Source organism: Phalangium opilio, unplaced genomic scaffold (assembly GCF_054372755.1).
Source record: "Phalangium opilio isolate 3A_F unplaced genomic scaffold, DU_Popi_V2 ptg000344l_1, whole genome shotgun sequence".
Taxonomy (NCBI): domain Eukaryota; kingdom Metazoa; phylum Arthropoda; class Arachnida; order Opiliones; family Phalangiidae; genus Phalangium; species Phalangium opilio.
Window position 1 is genome coordinate 321,112 of NW_028324227.1, and position 20,259 is coordinate 341,370.

A 20,259-nucleotide genomic window follows, 5' to 3' on the forward strand; every position below is an offset into this window, starting at 1 on the left:
TAAGCTTGGCATCCTCTATTGGAAAGGGGACGTTGTATTAAGTAGGACTGGCATTTTTCGGGGGACAATCGATCGGCGAACCCCTAGCGGGAAACGCCAAGGAAAGAGAATGATCCTCCTCCGTGGTGGTGGTGGTGGCGGTGGCTAGGGCAGGCTTCCAGGCTCCTTTAAAAGCTAGTATGCTTTCCCCGATCGAGTTTCCGAAATTAGGGCTCAATTGGGGCCAAATAATAGATTTAATAACCAGTTGAAAAGCCCGAGTTTCTTTCTCTGGCCCCTTTTAGTCAGTCAGGCAGGTCACCCAGAAAGTTTTCATTTTATAATCGTAGCCGAAACGTTATCCGCGGTATGAAAAAGCCAGCTTGTCTCTCGAGTAGTGTCCCTCTCCGAATTAGGCCCGTCGACTGGCTGCTACCGGCGGCTACGGCTAAACCCGCCATGCCAAGATTCGTTTCCATAGATCTAGGCTCTTCGAATCTCGACTAAAATTTACGCTATCGTGTGTCCCACGACAGAAATGCCTTAGGACGGACAACAAACCTCAAAACGGTAAGGAAAATATCCTACTCCTTTTCATCCAAGATCTAGGCCCACAACCCTCCCTTTAAGTAGACCTTTAGACCGAAGAAAACCATCGCACCGCTTTATATAATACTTAATGGTGGTGGTTCAAAATATCCGGAAATATCTTTATAAAAATATACGTTTGAGATACTTGAATATTCCTGGCTCAATTTCTAAGGCTTCCAAAGTTCAACAACTTCTTTTAGAGACGCGCTCTTCTAAAGGACACCTGCCAGACCTCGAATATTCCATTTAAAAAAATGCTTAGAGACGAAAGGGTAGCTAGATTCGGATAATTGGCTGGCAGATTTTGTTTATAGAGTTATTAAATACCGTAGAGTCAATTTTGGTTGGTCGCGGGTGGTCTTTAATCTTTTTTTACGACGTAAATAATCCTCGTATAATCTTGTAGAAAGGTTACGTCGTTTAAACTAACGTTGTTTTCTTTTCTTCGCTTTGTTTATTTATTTTCGCGAGCGTTTTAAATTTGTGTCGGGCTTGATAGGCTATTCGCGTCTATTCGGCTTGCTTCGAGGCTCATCCCAAGAGAGAGAGAGAACTCGACTCTATCCTTCATTCATCGAAAAATCACTCTACGGATCTGACAGGAAGTTGTAGAAAGGCAAGGGGGGGGGGTACGGGGGCGTGGATATCATCCAGGCTACAATGGCCATTTCTCCTTCGTCATCAGTCAATAAAGTTAAAGTTAAAAGTACCGCGAAAAAATGCGCCGAAAACGAACAAGCTCGCTTTAGTAACGGTCCCTAATTATTATTAGGCAAGTGCAGTCTAGATTGCTACAGGAACGTATTTAGTTTGGTGAATATTTAAGGGGTAGCATCTTTATTAAAGTTTGGTTTGGCGCCGGGAGGACAGTAGCAGTGTATATTTATATTAAAAACGAAATGATAATGAGAGAGCGAAACGTGGCTAGGTTTTGGAAAAGGCCACTCACTGGCTCCACCGCAATACGCCTGAAAATGCGGCGAGACCCCAAAAAATCCTCTCCTCTGCCCCTAAGCCTAAAAATGTAGACAGGGTCCCTCTCTCCTTTTCCGTTCCCTAGATGCGAAAGTTAGCCCCCCCCCCATCCCCCGCCCACGCTTCCTATCTCGGGACTAGAGCTTCTTGGGCGAACTATACTACTTAAGCCTAATGAGTTTTACGAGATTAAAGACGGATAAAATTCATCCCCCCGTGGAATTTCTCGAAACTAAATGAATTCGCTCGCTTAAATTTAAAAATGACGCAAGCCTAAAAATTAGTTCCTAAAAACAATTTAAAGTTTCAAAATTATCTAAATTTGTTTTCTCTAATGTTTCGGGGAGAAGCCGGGATACAGGGGCAAACGTTAGCGTTGGTTTCCCATAGAACGCCTGTAAAACGATTTCACCGCGCAACCTCACAAGCCTCGGACGTTTTTATTCCGAATAAAGTCTCTTCTAAAAATAAGAATTACAAACTAGGGTTAAAAAATAGATCATTTATTAATTTCTAAAAACAATTTAAAGTTTTAAAACTATCTAGAATTCTAGATTCATTTCAGTAAATGTGTTGTTTTTTTTCGAATGTTTTGAGGAGAAGCCGGGATACAGGGGCAAACGTTAGCGTTGGTTTCCCATAGAACGCCTGTAAAACGATTTCACCGCTTGACACGACAAGCCTCGGACGTTTTTATTCCGAATAAAGTCTCTTCTAAAAATAAGAATTTCAAACTGGGGTTAAAAAATAGATCATTTATTAATTTCTAAAAACAATTTAAAGTTTTAAACCTATCTAGAATTCTAGATTCATTTCAGTAAATGTGTTGTTTTTTTTCGAATGTTTTGAGGAGAAGCCGGGATACAGGGGCAAACGTTAGCGTTGGTTTCCCATAGAACGCCTGTAAAACGATTTCACCGCGCGACGCGACAATTCTATTCCGAATTTATCACACGATAATAAAGTCTATTCTAAAAATAAGAGTTTCAAAGTGGGGTTTCCTTCTTATTAGCGAGGGATTGAAGCCGCTGGCTAAGCCTAACCGGATACTAAATAACTCTTCCCCCAAATAGGTTCGATCATTGGACGAGGTAGTTAGCTGTCCAATGACTCGCGGAAAGCCGCCCTGCACCTGCACGATAGAGAAGAGGACCCGATAATTGGAGCCACCAACAACCGAAAGGAAGGATAAAAGAAAACCACTAAATATGGTTGGAAACGTCGACGAATTCGCTTTTTCTCAGGTAAGAAGATACTCCTCTTCAATTAGGATGCTTTCTTTTCTCTCGTATTATTGGAAGACGGAAGATTTTGGGGGGGAATCTTCAGGCGCCAATGAGTAATTACATCCCATTATATCGCGCCTTTTAATACAATCCCGCGCCACGTGCGGCTTTAAATGTTTTCCACAAAGGTTGATAACAATGTTTCTACCTAAAACTCCTTGAGTCAATTGATTTTAAGAGGCTCTAATGAAACACTTTGCTCGTAGAAAAGGAACCGACAGCTACAGATTTCGAAAGTCGCCCAAAATAAATAATGTAACTTAGTATCGGAAAAAATAAAAAATGTGGGAAGAAAACATACGGTCCGAAGAGAGAGAGAGAGAGAGAGAGAGAGAGAAACAATATTGAGAGAGAGAGAAGAATTTGCGCTTATATTTCCGTGACCCCATTATTCGCTCCCCTTCCACCCTCCCTCGATCCATTTCGACTCGATGTAGTCACCACTATTACGTCACTTTTACACCAATACTAAATAAATTAAATAATATAAAATATTAAAGAAAAATAATTAAAATAATCCAATATCAGAATTCTACACGATTAATAATTAAAAATTCGAGCAGCGGTAATCCGTAATCCCCCGACAAAAATTATTAATAAGGGAAAAATTAAACTAATTAAATACGGTATACGAATAATTAAATACGACTCAATTAATTACGACACTAATTGAAATTAAATGATTAATATTTAAAAGGCCCCGACTGACGAAGTTTTCGCGAGTAGAATAATAACTAATGAGAAATTATTTATACGATTGAGGAATCTTTACGTGACCCCTGGATTAAACTGGAGTTGGGGGGGGGACAGGTTGATGACGTCACTATAGTTCAAAGCTAGAAACCCCGGTAACCCGTAGCTAGCGAGTCCAAATTGATAAGAATTTTCGGGGGTTCTAAAAGTAGTAGAAATCGTCACGCTGTTTAGCTTAAGAATCGATAAAAGAATTGTCCCTTATAAGCAAAGGGAAAGGAAAATTGATAACATTTACACCAGAATTCAAACCCCCCGGGGGGGCGAAACCCTTTCTCTAAAGGTTGGTTGCTTTTACTTTCTCATCGAGCGTTTCAACGATTGAAAATTTGTAGCGTGCACGGACGGATTTGGCTTTACAAGGTAGATCTCGCGATGGACAAATTGAATAGGCTCGAAACCGAGTCTTAAATCAGAAAGGAAAATATAAAGGAAAGGCGGTCCACCCCGAGAGTGACGTCACTGGCGGCTGGATGACTTTATTATATTGCCCCCCCCCCATTCTTAAAGAAGGCGTCGGGTCGCGTCATACATAGCTCGGCTCGATCGAGCTGGAGACAGAAATAACGAGAGAGAGAGAGAGAGAGAGAGAGAGAGAGAGAGAGAGAGAGAGAGAGAACGAGAGAAAAACAAATGAGATTCTTTCCGCTCGCTCGAATACTCGCGGGCCCTAAACCCCGAGCCCCGTTTTGAACCACCACCACCTCCTCTATTATTAGAAAGGCCCAAGGAGTTTCGGGCTCCTTAGTTTCTTTATCGGAATTAATTGGAGTTGGCCAAACCCCCCCCCTAGCCCCCCCCGGCGAAGTGAGACGAATTTAGAAAGACACGAGGGTGAATGAGCGGCGGGGGGGATGGGGGGTAATGGGAAATTGTTAGGCCTAACCGCATCTAACAAAGTGGCGAGTTCAAATTTCATTTGTTACGCCTGGTAAAAAAGGGAGTTTGCATCGGCACTGACTATTGTTAAAATACAGATACCGAACTCTTTCAGATGGTGGAACGTTACTGAAATAAGTCGCGTAAGAAATGCTACAGAGGCGACAAATTTTAGCCCCCCCCCCCCCGAGTCCCGTCTCTCGGATAATCGTAGGGCTCTCACTTTCTTTATCAAAATGTAAACAAACTGCATCCATCCATTCCATACACTGTACGAGTTGGACTGGCGCCGCGCCATTTCAAGTTGGCCATCGCTTTAAATATAGTTGTAGGCTGGGCGCAAAGTTCCGCTTCAACTAAGTCTTTGAAGTTTCGTTAAGCCTAACGATTTAAGTCGCAATTTAATCTGGAAGCAAGCGGGTGAGCATTTGACGGAGGCGATAAAATTGAGGCAATTTTCTTTTCCAGGCAAGAACTGACTCGGATCTTCCGCCCACACACACTCACGCGCCCGTACTATACCCATAAAATGATTGGATATCCTCTCAAAATCCGGCTGTCTATAATAGGACTCCAGAGAGAGCGAGACTCTCCAATATATATATGTAGCTAAGCTTAGATCTATAGTTCAATTCAACTACTTCTTTCTTTCTTTCTTTAAATAAGCAAACGATTCGTTTTCAATCTTTTAAAAGATTCCCTCCCGCTAGCTTCCTCATCGAGCGCATTTTATTTTCACCACAGAAAGGTTAAAGGTTACGACAGCCAAAACGACAATTACCTACCGAGTGTCCAGAAATGTTTTTTTTTTTAAAAGATAATTTTTCTTCCCAGCAGAGTCCAGACAAGTCGAGGCGTCTCTATAAATAAATGTAAAATTTTTACTCGCTACTCGATATACGGCGAATACCGATAAAGGCAAAAGCGAATATTGGCAACGAGGGGGTAGACACTTGAGAACTCGGGTGTACAATATGTCTTGAACTCAATGTACTGTCAAAGCTGAACTCTTTTGAACTCGGGTGTACACAGAGGTCCAGATGCGTCTACCCCCTCGATTGGCAATGACTAAACGCGGTATAGAGAAAAAATCTAACACGAACTTAATTGAATTCTGTGGGGGTTTTTACCTCTTCTCCCTCAATTTGGCGGCGCGCTAGCCTAAATGTAGTCTATTAGTTTTGGGATGAAAGTGCTGGGCTAAGCCCTTATTTTCTCATCTCTCTCTCTCTCTTCTCTACACCCCCCCCCCCAACCCCGACTCGGCTCGCAATTTAAACACTGTATCAATCTAAGCTCATCTCAATTATTTCCTGTTAAACGCAATCATGGGCGCACTGCAGCAGCCAGAAGTAGATTTACCCCCAAAAACTCCAAAGTTATCAAAGGCGCGCGGGATGAACCATATCTTTTACTGAAAATTTTTATGGGGGAACAACAAAGTCCGGTCATATCGATATAGAAATAAGACGTATTATCATCATCCGAGCAATGATAGCGCCAAAAAACTAACTAAACAAAGACGGAAGCCGCCCCAATTTCTCTCCTAGAGAAATATACTACGCTGACCCCAAAAACTTTTAAAGAAAAAAAAAATTAAATAAAAAATACGAAAGCCATAGCTGACTTTTAAAAAGCATATTTCCCATCTCTCCATTCCATCTTGCTGGTCTCGAAAGCAAAAGACGGGTGGGGCGCAGTGGGGGGGGGGCGTACGTGCTCGCCATGCACTTTTCTTACACCAGAGAAAGAGCGTAACCCGAAGATGGAAGAACCATTCAAGCTTTAAAAATAAATATAAAGTAATAAATAATCGATACTATATAGATACGAAACCAATTAAATTAACTACCGAGGAGTGCAAATATTGAACGATTAATTAGCCAGAGTCGTAAGGGGACTGACTGGCTACTTAAAATTAAGATACGTCATCACCATCATTGAGATGCCGGACACCCCAGGAGTAGTCCAGTCTGGGAAATATAGCAGTGCACTTTCTCTGGTCCAAAACTAATTTTATTAATTGCTTGGACTATAGTTTTTAAATTCAAGAAGTGCATGGGGTTACTGGTCCTCGGGACCACTTTATTAATTGAAAATCTACAGGAGAACAAAGGCTGGGACCAGTCCAGAGACCACTTTATTATTGCCGACACTAAGGGGGTCGCTGGTCCCAAGGACTAGTTAAAAAATTATGCTTAGTTCCCAGCCTGTCCGAGACTAGTTGACTGACTTCCAGGTGACCAACTTCTTCTCTCTCTTTATAAAGGAAGGAAGGGGTTGAGTGGGGTGGGGGGAAGGGGTGATGTCGGGCCATCATTTCCAGGGTGATCGAGAAAACGGTGCGAGAGATGAGGAGGCGGCCTTTGAATTGGCCTTCGCCTTTTTGCGGTATTTTTCTACTGGCCGTTTATCAACCGGTACGTACCGGAGGCTCGTCTCCCCCCCCTTTCGCGTATGGATCAATACCACCCCTCCCCCACCTATATTGGCGGAAAAACCATCTGGAAAAGAGTGAGCCCGAAAGGTGACTAGTCTAGGCGGGCAGGGGAGATGGGGGTCCTAGTAGTCACCTCGGAAAACGCGGGGCTTCCAAATAACAAAATATATTTTACATTCCCGGAAAGATATTCCGGGTTCTCGCCCCTAAAATGAAGATGAGGGGAGGGGGTATTCCCCGTCTTATCGGACACCTTTTTTTGGGAGGGGGGATGGAACTAAAAGCGGAAGAAACAACGATACGGACGCGAAAAAGCCGTATGTTGGGCCGAAGAGAGCTTAAGGAATGACGCGTTACGGCGGAGAGAATGTTACTATAAATGAATGGTAATTGTTTCCGTTTTTCCCGATGGAATAGCACATGCGCGAGGTGTCGGAACGGCGGGCTCAGCTGGAACGAGACCACGCGGACGCCCTGGCCGAGCTACGAAGACATCAAAAGGAAATTCAAAGTCTCCCCTACTCGAGCGAAGAGGACAAGCGAAGAAAACTGGACTTGGTCAAAACCTTAGAAGTACGACCCCTTCAATATTCGACTTAAAAAAAGGGATTTTTCTCCAATAAAACCTTTTCCCTCCTCTACCCTCTCTTCCTTCCCCCCTATCTCTCTGGTCGCACGGACGGTGACGTGGCGATGGTTAGTCTAAAGTGAGAGAATTGGACAAAAAATGCGAGCTCCAAAATGTACTACACGAAGAACTCGTTCTAGAAATGTCAGCCCTGAAGAAACTGCACGCCAAAAGAGCTTGGACTCAACATCGGTCTATGTCCGCCGAAGAGGTCAGACATCTATTTTGTCTTTATAGGCTTACTATCTTCGCTAGTTTTAAAAATAAGTTGAAAAAGATATCCGTACCCGCGATGTATGTAGGCCATGAGCATTTGACGGGAGCCATTTGTTTGGCAAATGTTATATAATATCTGGTCGCTTTCGACGTTGCTTAGTAATTGGATGATTCTTTAGTTTCAATTAGAATCGGATCCTTTGTTCCGAAGCAGTCCGGATCCGTTGTCGCGTCGACCCGCTTGGCAAGACAGCGATTTCGAATACGGTCACGTTTATCCTTCAGTTTCTTCCGCCTCTTCGTTGCCCTCCTTAGGAGGAGGCGCCCCTCCCGCTTATCGTTCCACCGCCTATCAAAGCCCCTACAGCCTTCCCAACAATCTCAAAAGTAAAAGTGGTAAGCCCGCGCCTTCGAGACCTTGAAAACGAGCCCGAGAACGTCTAAATCGGACCACAAACATTTGGAATAATAATTCCAGGGCGACGTACTCTTTAATTTGTTAGATTTCATCCGACTTGGACGTAATTGGAGCTGTCGTTGAGCTCGATGGGGACGAGATTATAGTCGGGTGGTGGCGGTGGTTAATTCTTTTCCGTGGCTGTTCTTGTTACAGTGACTCTTAGTTCGGAGGCTGGATTAGGGGAGCGGGCGGGGGGAGGGGCAAGCACGCTGTCGTCCGGCCTGGGTAGCAACACGTGCCTTTTGTCAAGCTCACGTCCATCGAGCAACCTTTCCAACTTCTTCGACAACACGTCCGCCGAGATGGAGAAAATCATGATGAAAATAGAACGGGACAACCGATTATTGGCCGAATTGGAGAAATCGCGCGCGACCATCGGTTCTCCCGTCTCAATAGCCAACATGGAAAGGGTTCGAGCCCAGATCGAGCGCGACTGCAACTCACAGGCCAACATGGCCTTCCCACGATCAAATTTAAGTCAGTAATCACAATCACCATCAGCCCTCAGTTCCGAACCCACCCGAACTAAGAATCTCCCGTTGTTTTTTCAGAATTATCATTTTCGTCTCCGGCTATCGACCAACTGATGTTGGAATCTCAAAGGACGAGACAAACCAATTATCATCAGCTCTCGCAATTTAGAAGTCCCAGTAAGTATAGTGGGGGGTCGCGACTGTCTCCGCGCATCTTCACCCTTCTTCTAATAGCGACTGTCTATATATATTAATTCGTATATCAGGATCCACGCTCACCTTGCAACATTTGGATCTTCTCATGAAGAAATTAGAACAAGATAATAGAATCCTGGCTGAACTAGATAAGAAGAGGACGGCTATTGGTAAGCGTTTTCCCCGTCCAGATACTCTAAGAGCGCGCGACACCTAAAAAGAGCTCTTGGATAAACCAATTACGATGGCGTCTCATAGACATCGAAAATAACTCCCGAGTATTACGTAACAGCCGCCTTAAGCTACGTTTTCCGCGCCGCTGTCGTTTAGGGGGGGGGGAGAAAGGGTTGGCGTTGAGTCGGGCCGCCTCTACTTAAGGGTGGCGCTCTCTTTTTCTTTAATTCCCTCTGGTTATTTCTCAATGGATTGTCTTTCATTGTCAGGTTCGTCTTCCCGTCTCCTTCCTTCGATCTCGTCTTTCCAAAGCGGCGGAATTTCGAGCTCGTTCCAGCAACAGCAGCACGGTGGCGGTGGGCGCCTGGGAGGCCTCCCGATCGGCGTCGTCCCCAGCATCGCCGTCGAACCCAGCCACCAGCGCTACGGAAGGCCCGAGCCCGGATACAAGTATCAAAGAACAGACTCGGACCAATACGGTAAACCCCCCCCCTTGACCCGCGTTAAAATATCAAAAGGTCAATTCGACCATCAAGACGTATTAATTAGCTAAAGACGAATTTCGATAAACAAACTAATCATCATGGACTCTACCCAATTCGAGTAGCACACGTACCAGTCGGAATTAACCGGAAGCGTAACTATAGCTTATTTTTCCGAGAGTTCCTGGCAAATGAACGCGAGACTAAGTAGGGGAATGACCAATAAGAAATTTGCTTTCGCATTCTACACCATTACGAGAGTTGTTATAATTGCTAAAGAACAACCCCCCCCCCCCCCACCACTTTTTCTCTCTCTCTATATATATATATATATTTAATCCCCCGGAACCCACGCGAGCCTTGGAAAAGGATTAAGTCGTGCGCCTATGCCGAGACCAGAGTTAGTTTGGGGGGGTACAACGCCCCCTCCCTTTTCATTAAAAGTGACGGAAATTCAAAGTCGTTCGAAAACTATTTGGCGCCTAATCTCTCCCCCCCTGCCCCCACCACCACTGGCTATTGTTTCGAGAGCGACCACTACAATTACGCGCCCCCTTTCAACCCCCACCCCACCCCCTCTCTAAGTCCAAGCGCGTTGAAGGAAAGGGGATCAGATTATTTATAAATAAGCGCGCGTTAGTCAACAAAAGACGTTTCTCAGAAATCCTTTCGAGATTAGCTGATAAGATTCAGAGAAACAGGCGTATAATAATAATAGATTTGAGGTGGAATTCGTAAAGATCGTACTAAATCGAGGAGAGCCTGCTCGTTTAAATATCTTTCCGTTGCATGGGGTTGAAGGTGACTTTGGGATTTGGTTCCAGGAGGAGTTTTGGGAAGTTTAGCGGACGAGGAAGCGATCAAGTCCGAGGTGGTTGATTACATCGAGCTTCCGGGGCGTGGCAAATGCCGAGTCTACATCGCCAGATACAGTTACGACCCGATGAAACAATCGCCGAATGAAAACCCCGAAGCCGAACTCTTTCTCAACGCCGGCGACTACATTCTCATCTGTTCAGAGATGGATGAGGTAGGCTTCCTTGTTCTCGACACTAATTCGTTTGAGCAAATTGAAAAAAAAAAGACAATTGTACTTTGTTAGGACGGCTATTTTCAAGGAGAGCTGATGGACGGAAGAAAAGGTCTCGTTCCTTCAAATTTTATCGAAAAACTAACGGGTGAGTCGGGCAATTTCTTTTAATCGCGCCGCCTCCGAATGAGCTCTTCCTAAATGTTCTCTATTTGGGGTGGGGGTGGATAGGAGACGATTTATTCGATTTCCAAGCGACGGTTCTTTACGGTAATCGCGATTCGGACGACAGCAGCGCTAGCTACACGTACGGCGCCGATTTGGATTTGCCTCTCAACGAAGACTTTCAAGCGATTCCACCTGGTAAGCGACATTCCCCCCTCGTGTCTTAAGCCAATTAAGAATGAGAACGAAGCGGGGCAAGGGGGGGGGGTTTGCGCTCTTGAAGACTTTGGGTGGGCATAAATATTTCGATACTAGTAATAGTTAAGACAAGATGCGGCGTAGTCGGCCCTCCGGGGAATACTTCCGGTTCATGAACGGGAGCGAGCCCATATTGCGAGCTTTAGTCACCGGGGTTAAAAGAGTTAAGAATTATTTCGTCGTTCTAACGGAAGTCTCTCGATTGGCAGAGGATTTTCATCGAATGAACGACTATATCGATTTGGAAGATATCGAGGAAGTCGACGAAGACGATATTTCCGAGGCAGACAGAGACAACGAAGGCCCCGGTACGTTTAAATAACCTTTGGTCAGCTGGCCTTCGGTGCTCGAGGCTTTAATGGGGCGCTTTGGCTTGATTTCAGTTCCTCCACCGAACCGCTTGATCTTAGAACGCCAACTAAACAAAAGCATTCTGATTGGTTGGCTACCGGCCGACGACCCCAGGGACATCGTGGAATCGTACCAAGTGTACGTGGACGGCGTTATCAAGGCCACGGTTCGAGTGTCAGATCGCACCAGGGCGCTGGTGGAAGGAGTCGACTCCAGTCAGGTTAGAATTTGCGGCTAGAAAGCGCCAATTTCCCATCATGTACCGTACCGTACCGTAGACGAGGCGTACCGTTTAAAAATGTCGTCGTTCAGCGTGTGTATTCTCTTTTGGGTGATATCATATCCCGTTTTCCCCTTTAGCCACACCGAATTAGTGTCAGAAGTGTTTCGTATTCCGGAAACCACTCTAGAGACGCAGCCTGTACTATAGTAATAGGAAAAGGTATCCCGCATTTTATCACTTAATCGTCTCACTCACGACGTGAGATGCGACCAAAAAATAATTAACCCGCTACAAAAAGCAAACTATAAGTAGATTTAAGATTTAAGATTTAAGATCATGTTGAAAATTTTTTGCTCGCATCCTCCTTTAACACATTTATCCGTACGTAGTTCGTGGCAAAAATTCACAAATACCCAAACCCTTAATAGTCGTAATAATTAGCTCGTTTCCGCGTGGTCGCTTTCGCGGCCTTTACGAGCGCGCGGCGATGGCACGCGGTCCATTTCGAGATAATACAAAAGCGCGATTTTAACGTCTCGCGTAGACGTCCCGTTGGCGCCCAGTTGCGTCAAAGCCACTCAAATGACGGCCACGTCCGCTATGATATCTTGGTTGCCAAGCAACAGTAATTTTCATCACGTAGTCGCAGTCAACAACGTTGAGGTCAAGTCTTTGAAGTCGGGGGTCTTCAGACACACCATCAAAGGTATAGTAGGGGGTGGTGGTCGGTACGTACTTTGGTGGGGTCGGCCAGCCATTAACGAGAGTCGATTCTCAATTAGGTCTGACTCCCAATACCATGTACCGCGTGTCGGTACGAGCCAAACCGGGTAAACTTCTCTACAATGACGAGAAAAATCCTCGCAAGCTGGAAATGTTGACGGGATTCGTGGATTTTCGTACCTTGCCCAAAGGTACGAAGGAATTTTCTCTCCCCCATCCTTTTATTATTCTTATTATTTCAATTTCCTTGGCCAATCAATTATTCATGCAGCCAAACCAAATGGTTCCACGCGCCCCGCTATACCCTTCCATCTTTTCTTTTCTGGTCGTCCAAATATCGTAGCGAGGCTGTTTTAATTCTTCATAAAGAGAGACGCCCTGTTGGTCATACGCGTCCATTGTTCAACGATAAGTTCGTCTATAGAGCTATCTCAGAAGGCTTAGTGTTCTATTTTCCCATAGAACCAAAGTGGTAGCAAAGATGGCCGCTCACTGTCAAAGATAAGCCCGTGACGTAACAACTGAGATAGCTCTATAGACACGCTAAGTCGTGCTCAAGACGTCGCTCTTTACGAAATTAATTCGTTCTCGATAGTTTTTGCGTAGAGATTTCGTAGACTAGTAATTAAAACGAGGGCAGTGGTAGTGGTGGTAGCGCTTTTTATAGGACTTGTCTTCTTGAATATTAGAGATCATGAGCATCCCTTTTAGGCTTAGTCCAATTGAAAAGAGAGAGCGAGAGTGGCCTATCTCGATTAAAACTATATAGTTGAGGCTGTCAGATTCTCCGTGTCTCTTTCTATCTTTGTCTATTTTAAAATTGTTAAACGCGAGAACGCATATCCCCGTCGGCGGCGGCGGCCCAATGTCATCCTCGAAGACGAGCCCGTAAAGAATCGATTAGCTTTGGTTGTCGCTGTATTTTAGGAATTCCCGATCCACCGGTAGATATCCAAGTCGAGTCGGGACCCCAGGACGGAACCTTGCTCGTCACCTGGATGCCCGTCAAGAACAGCGACGACAACGAGCCCAACGATACCACCAGCGCCATTAGCGGATACGCCGTCTTCGCCGGAGGACGAAAAATCGTCGAAGTCAATAGTCCCACTGGTGAGACACACACGCTCTCCTACCCAACTACCTTCTCAAAGAGGTCGGATTCCCCGAACAAAATCATCTTTCATTCCTTTAAACTCTTCAAAAGTCATATGAGCTTAATATTCTTGATCAGGGCCGGAAATAAGCACAGGACTCTGTCCAATAAAATGGGGGGTCACTGGACAGTTTGACCAATAAATTTTCCGAAGTTTTGATAGCTTGACTATGGAGAAGCGACACTCCAAAGTGCCAATGTCCTATAAATTTTCCAGTCAAACAGGGAGGGGGGGGTCACTAGTCACGTGTCCTATAAGAAATTTTTCTTATTTCCGGCCCTGTTCTTGTCCGACCTCTTTCGGAGCTTTTGACCGCCGCCAAACTAAGAGACGATTAACTAAATGCGGTGTGTGTAAACGCGAATAGGCGACCACGCTCTGTTGGACATATCAGAAATCGAGAGGTTACCGAAGAAAAGCGTCACGGTCAGGACGAAGTCGGGCGACGGAATGTCCTCGGATTCCTTACCCTGCGCGATACCCGAAGAACTTTACAAGGGAATAGCGCGATCTTCCAAAGTAAGACAAATTTCGACTCTATCCCTCTCGTTTCTTTTTTATTCTTTCTTTACCCTTTAGTACCCTATATCATTTTTCTTTCGTTTCACTCGATTATAAATATTATCGGGGGAGCGAGGGCGCGGACGCCGCTAAAACTATTCAATTTCACCGCGAGCGAGCGATTGTTTATCGTCACACTGGCAATTATCCGCGCACGCTCTCTGAATTCAACACGCCTTCTTTTAATTAATCGAGTTATTGCTGCACCACCATACTACCCACTCCATTAATTACTCAAATGATAGATAATAATTGGAATGAGGTCGTTTCCAACTCGCGCATGCTGACTTAAAACTATCACGATTTTAGAATCGAAAACCCTTCTTAGAGAGATTGTCCGGACATTTTAAATCTTAAGTTGTCCCATTCGTCGATATATATACACGATGATACGATCGCGCGATGACCATTGTCCATCGCCAACGAGCGAGCGATTTTGGTACGCGACAATGATGGCTACTTCGAGCCGAATCAAATTCTTTTCATTTTGAAATGACTAAATTTTGTTTTGGGTTTAGAAATTAGGATGTAAAGCCCGTTTTGTTTTCCTATTATTTTTGGGGCGCGTGTATAAAACCCCGGTTGGTAAAAAGCAGCGCCATTTAAATCGTGTATGTATTAAAACCACCACCACCACCACCTTCACGGTAAAGTCAAAGAGCGGCGGTGGTCGTTCAGGACATCAGAGCCACGTGATGGGGGAAAGTCGGAGAGAATTGAGTCATGACGGATTAGAACTCGAATCTTCGGAAAACCCGGGATCCGTCACCGACTCGGAATCCGACACCGAGTTGGCGGAACTCATCGACCACGTCACTCGGCGTACACGAGACTTCGACCCGGCCGAGTTTTCCCCTTACGAAGATCAGGTAGATTATGAACCATCTCAACCCCCCCCCCACCACCATTCCCCCTCCGGTAAAACTAACAAAGGCGGAAAGATGGAGCATTTTTTACCCCCAAGAATCGTAACGTCTCGTGTCGTGTCGTCTCGTCAAAACATATCGTGTGATCGTCATCTTTTTTTATTATTTTAAATGATTTTCCCCCTAAATCGTGGAACCTTAAATTGATGTTGATAAAATAGATGGTTTGCTTTTAATCGGAATGCTGCATGAAGGGTATTCTTTGTATTTATCCCAATGATATTTCTCTCTCTTTCTCTATCTCGTATCTGTACCCTACTTTGCACCATAATCTCGACAGAAATCCATTTATGGACTTTTGCTCGATTTATTTCAAACACGTTTGTTTTCCCAACGTTACTAAAACATTCACTCCCCGAATGCACGCCTTAACACGGTGTCCTTTGATTTGTCAGATAAGTAATTGTACAATGAGAGAAAGTAATTGTACTCTCAAGCCTGCAAGGGTGCTCGCTTATCTAAAGCTCCCGATTGATACAACTCGCTAATGTGACAATGTATTTAAGTCTAATCGAGAATTAACAAATTGACGTTGTCCGTTAAGTGTCGTCCGCGATGGCCAATGTTTGAAATTTAGTCAAAAATGGAAGAGGCGTGGTCGGATATTATACGAAAGAGAGGGAATTAATTGAGAGGGCTGCGCTTTAATTGTTGTGGCTTTAATATTGTTTCGAGATGATTTTGAGCGTCGATCTTCTTAAGAGAACTTAAAAAGAAGCTTTAATTTGTGACACGCGCCGTAGGATTTAGCCTTAAGAGAGGATAGCCAAGTGGACAGTACTAGTCGATCCGAATTGTCAGATATCCAAGAAGAAGGCGAACATTCGGGCGAACACGACTACGCTTCGCACCACGAGGTATAACTAAAATTAGCATCACCCATCATTCTCGCCCTCAATAGACTGATGCCCTTTGAAATAAAGTAAACCTTGCCTTCGAGGGATCACGATGGCTCGCTTATTTCTTTTCGAATAAAATCTTTGGGCGGGAAAAACCCACCCGGGGATTGAGGCTATTAGAAAAGACCATTTCGATAAAAGCGACGAGCGATTTTGCCCCTTGACTTACCAATAAAAAACCTTAACCAGAAGGAAGTCGAGGGCGAAACCGCGTCGCTTCTTCAATCGAAACGATGGTCAATTTAGAAAAGGCGCGCGCGACTAAATTTCATTCACGAGCCTGAGTATCGCGAAGAATCACCCGTATTATAATTGAATTGACCTTTTGACCTCTGGCGCGGCTTTCTAGATGAAAGATTCGAGTCACCCGTCGGATCGCTCGCGTCATTCCAATCGACATCAGAGTAAAAACGTCGTTTCTTCTTCGTCGCGTAACTTATCGAGTCGGGATAAGGTGAAAGGTCACGGGGGTTTGACCCGCGATGATTTACCCAGTCACCGTCGGGTCTCCAATATCAGGGAGCGAAGGAATTCGGCCGGACAACTCATCATAGAACACGACGAGAATCTCAGTGATAAAGAGATTTATCCCCAGTCTTTAGGAGGAATACCGGCTATTGGTGAGCATCTAGAAACCTTCTCGCTACCGGACAATCACTCGTTTCCAGTCCCACACTCCCTTTGACCCGGCACATTTTGGAGCAGTGACCTTATCGGTTGTATCGGCCCTTTAAGGGGAACGAATGATGTCCGGTAGTTTAATAGATTGGCGGGACTCGGACCATTAGGTGTTTTCTCATGTAAGAGGGGTGTTTATCCCTCAGAAATTACGAAAGACAGCGCGAGCGAAGAGTGCAACTCCTTGGATAACTTTTCCGAAGACGATTATGAACTCGGACGTCGAACCAAAGACCAATACGGCACCTCGTCATCGCGAGGATACAAAGGTCGGGGGGTCTACCATCAAGCGGGCAAGTCGAACGAAAGACAACTGTACCGACCGCAATCCCCGAGCCGGGCTTACGACGAAGCCACGAGCCACGCGGGTAGACAAACGGCGGGGGTCATCGAGCTGTACAATTCGACGGCGGACGGCGCGCCCTACGCTAACGGAGTCTACGGGCCGGCCAGATCGGGTGGCGTCTCCAAATCAGGAAGAAGTTTCGAGTCTTTTCAGGAAGGTCGCTTTAGGTGGTTCGTCGCTCTATTCGACTACGACCCCAAGACAATGTCCCCGAATCCCGACGCCGCCGAAGAAGAGCTACCGTTTCAAGAGGGACAACTTATCAAGGTAACTAACTCTATAGGGGGGGCGCGGTTCGACGACAGTCGGAAGGTGGTGGTGATGCCTACTACTATTTGATATAGATTTACGGGGACAAAGACGCCGACGGTTTCTACCGCGGAGAATCTCAGGGCAGAATCGGTTACGTTCCTTGCAACATGGTGTCCGAAGTGCAAGTGGAGAACGAAGAACAAATGGGGGGACACCATCACGTCCATCAATCTAGCGGCGGTCACCATCCTGCGGCGCCGCAGGGACATCACCCTCCCCCTCATCATGGCGGGCATTCGGGACACCACGCCGACTACAACGCGCCAAAAAGGGAACCCAGGACCAAAATGCATTCTTCCAGCGTACACGTCAACCCTGGCGTTCCCGTCAAGAAAATGATCTCGCTCTACGACTATGATCCCCAGGAATTGTCTCCGAACGTCGATTCCGAGGTATTAAGCCTGACACCCGCGCGCTTTTTGCCTTTAAACCAGGGGGACTTGATATTGATTGTTGAACGCCTTGTAGTTGGAGCTATCTTTCCGAACGGGTGATATTCTTTACGTCTTCGGCGAAATGGACGAAGACGGATTTTACGTCGGCGAGCTGAACGGGGTCCGAGGGCTGGTCCCCTCCAATTTCCTAACGGAAGCACCCCCGGACTACAGGGACAATAATGTCATACCGGAACACGGTGGACCACCTCAAGGTAACTCTTCGAAATAACTCCAAGACGGACGAAATTAAGCTACTACCAGCCATACTTTCCTAATGTCTTTTTCCTTTGGTCAACACAGGTATGATGAGGGACCGCTCGCATCCCAGTCACCCACCAAGTGGCAACGTCTACCCACACGGCGGCGGGGGCGGGGGCGGAACGGTGGTGAAAGAATACGGCCCCTCAAACGCGCCTCAGGACAAATCCCGCTATTCGTCTTCGACCCATAAAAGCTCGTCCAGCGGTTACGACAAAACGCACCAGTACCCGACCAGCTCCTCGCACATGAACGGGGGCGGAGCTGCCGGAAGTGGCCCGCTAAGCGGTGGCGGTGGTGGTGGTGGGGGTGGAGGCAGTGCCCAAAGCAAAGGCCAATACGCGCAACAACCCAGGACGAGTCAAAGATGGTAGAATTAATACAAATTAAATAAGACGGCCTTCCAACGAGTTCAGCCCGCTATCGGTCACCAAGAATACGAGAACCAAAATATAGTCATTCATTTTTCATTCCATAATAGACGAGAGAGAGAAAAACAAATCTAGGCTAAAAATTCACTGGCCGTATTTATTTCTTTATAAACATTTGCCGCCATGTTTGCGCCAATTACAAATACAAAAACACGCAATAAGCAATCGCGGCGGGTATTTAAATGATCAAACGAGTAGAAATTGCCCAAAAATATTAGTTCATTTCAAGTGAAAACGAAGCGCCATTACTTTGAAATTAGTTCTTTATGACAATTTAAAAATGGTCAAGAGCAAATTATCTAAAAATTAAACGAAATTAAGCTGTTAAAAACTAATTTATTCGATCATTTAAATACCCTGACGTGAGTGTGTGTGTGTGTGTCTGTGTGCGTGAATTTTTTTTTTAATTTTAAAGAAGACTAAACTAAAATAATGTGAAATCTTCCCGATAAAAGCAAAAACATGTGAAACACACGCGTGTGGTTTTAAATCGTTGGTTGCTAAATGAAGCTCTATCGTAAAATGCAGGCGACGTAAACATTAATGTGCCATTGGACTCGACATGATATAACTCGTAAATATAATAACTAATAAGCTTTCGCCAAGTTACGCGCAAACGCAGCCGCCGCCGTGAGATTTTGTGTAAATAATAGCAAAAAATAAACGCTTGCGCTTTGGGTATCAATTATATATATAAAAAATGTCTTTACATATCTGGTTGTGTGGAATAAAATGCGTAGAAAAAAAATTATATCAAACAAATATATATATAATGTCTATATTAACCTAATTAAAATTTACCAACCATCCTGGGCTGCTATTTATAATTTTGTCAAATTAAATTACAATTTGCTTAAATAATTAAGCGCGGTTATTGGGGATGGGGGTTATTCTGGGGGGGGGGACTATATAGGTTTTGATATTACGTAAAAGAGAACGCGACCCTGAAATAAAATTATTTCAGGATCGCGTCTTCCTTTAAAATAATAATTATTTTTGCCTAGGATATCGTTAATTAAGAGAAACTTAAATATTGAAATTAAAATAATTCAAATTCGAATCTCGAAAAAAAGAAAAAAAAATTTACAAATTTGAAATTTTGTATATGAAAAAATAAAAAATTTAAAATTCCAAATAAATAATAATTGAGAAATTTTAAATCGTTAACGAAATTTGAGATTTATAATAATAAAAACCTTAAAATTCCGTAAAATTAATTAAAAAAAGAAAATTGTAATTAGTACGAAAAATTAATTATAAAATTACGATAAATCGGATTTAAAAAGAAAATTAAGCTTAGTCCGGTTGAGTGATATTTAACAAACAATGGTCAATATTTAAATTTCCAGTGCGCGTAATTAACTTGGGGAATTAAAATTAACTAAGCTGATGGCTGTCATAACGCGAAAATTAATAAAAACGTTTTTGTAAAATTATGTATAAAGACCAAAAAATCGCGGTAACGTAGTTTTTGACGAGAAAAAAAAAACAGTTGTTAGAGTTTTTTTAAACGGTTAATAAATTAACGGAAGGATAATTAAATTTCAAGCCTCGATGGATGTACAATTAGATTTAAATAAATCCTTAATCAACTTAGTCAGGGCATGTTAGTTTGACCTCAACGATTAAGCCAAACTAATCCAAGATAATTAGATATTTAGTAAATTTAGAAACCTAATTTTTGGCACAACCAAACGCGCGGAAATTAATTAAAATGAAAATTAGGTGAATAATAATACTGGGCTAATTATTGTACTACTTCATCAACTTATCACTGTCAAAAAAAAAAACAACCCAAAATCCCAAAATTTGCATTGAAGTGATTAAAATTGTAATTCTGATTGTGTCCTTATTGTATTTCAGTAGGACTAATAGTGTTGATTTGGTACGCTGTTGCACTAATTATACTAAATAGCCCCCCCCCCCCTCGAACGCAGAAGTAATCATACTGAACGAAATGTTGCTATCAAAATTTA

The 20,259-nt window shown here is 44.1% G+C and overlaps 1 protein-coding gene across 2 annotated transcripts; it reads left to right on the top strand.

Annotated features, from left to right (window-relative positions):
* Positions 1-6: 6 nt before the first annotated feature.
* On the top strand, positions 7-20,124 carry Rbp (RIMS binding protein). Of its 2 annotated transcripts, none has more exons than XM_089860078.1 (26): positions 7-549; positions 2,619-2,789; positions 7,321-7,476; positions 7,605-7,742; positions 7,927-8,143; positions 8,361-8,684; positions 8,759-8,857; positions 8,947-9,045; positions 9,319-9,528; positions 10,356-10,561; positions 10,634-10,709; positions 10,793-10,924; positions 11,194-11,292; positions 11,368-11,555; positions 11,696-11,777; positions 12,103-12,264; positions 12,341-12,472; positions 13,209-13,391; positions 13,803-13,954; positions 14,650-14,865; positions 15,666-15,779; positions 16,171-16,441; positions 16,646-17,112; positions 17,190-17,549; positions 17,626-17,806; positions 17,895-20,124. In XM_089860078.1, the coding sequence occupies exons 2-26, from the start codon at positions 2,754-2,756 to the stop codon at positions 18,224-18,226; spliced, it is 4,632 nt and encodes a 1,543-aa protein (XP_089716204.1). In that variant the 5' UTR covers positions 7-549; positions 2,619-2,753; the 3' UTR covers positions 18,227-20,124. The 2 variants fall into 2 exon arrangements, with proteins under 2 accessions (XP_089716204.1, XP_089716205.1); XM_089860079.1 differs by having other exon boundaries at positions 13,230-13,391.
* The last annotated feature ends 135 nt before the right edge of the window (positions 20,125-20,259 follow it).

Excerpts from the sequence above, each read along its gene's own strand:
- Rbp (XM_089860078.1), top strand. The coding sequence starts at position 2,754 with ATGGTTGGAAACGTCGACGAATTCGCTTTTTCTCAG. Across the intron at positions 8,858-8,946 it reads CTCGCAATTTAGAAGTCCCA|GATCCACGCTCACCTTGCAA; the intron begins GTAAGTATAGTG and ends TTCGTATATCAG. Across the intron at positions 12,265-12,340 it reads CTTCAGACACACCATCAAAG|GTCTGACTCCCAATACCATG; the intron begins GTATAGTAGGGG and ends ATTCTCAATTAG.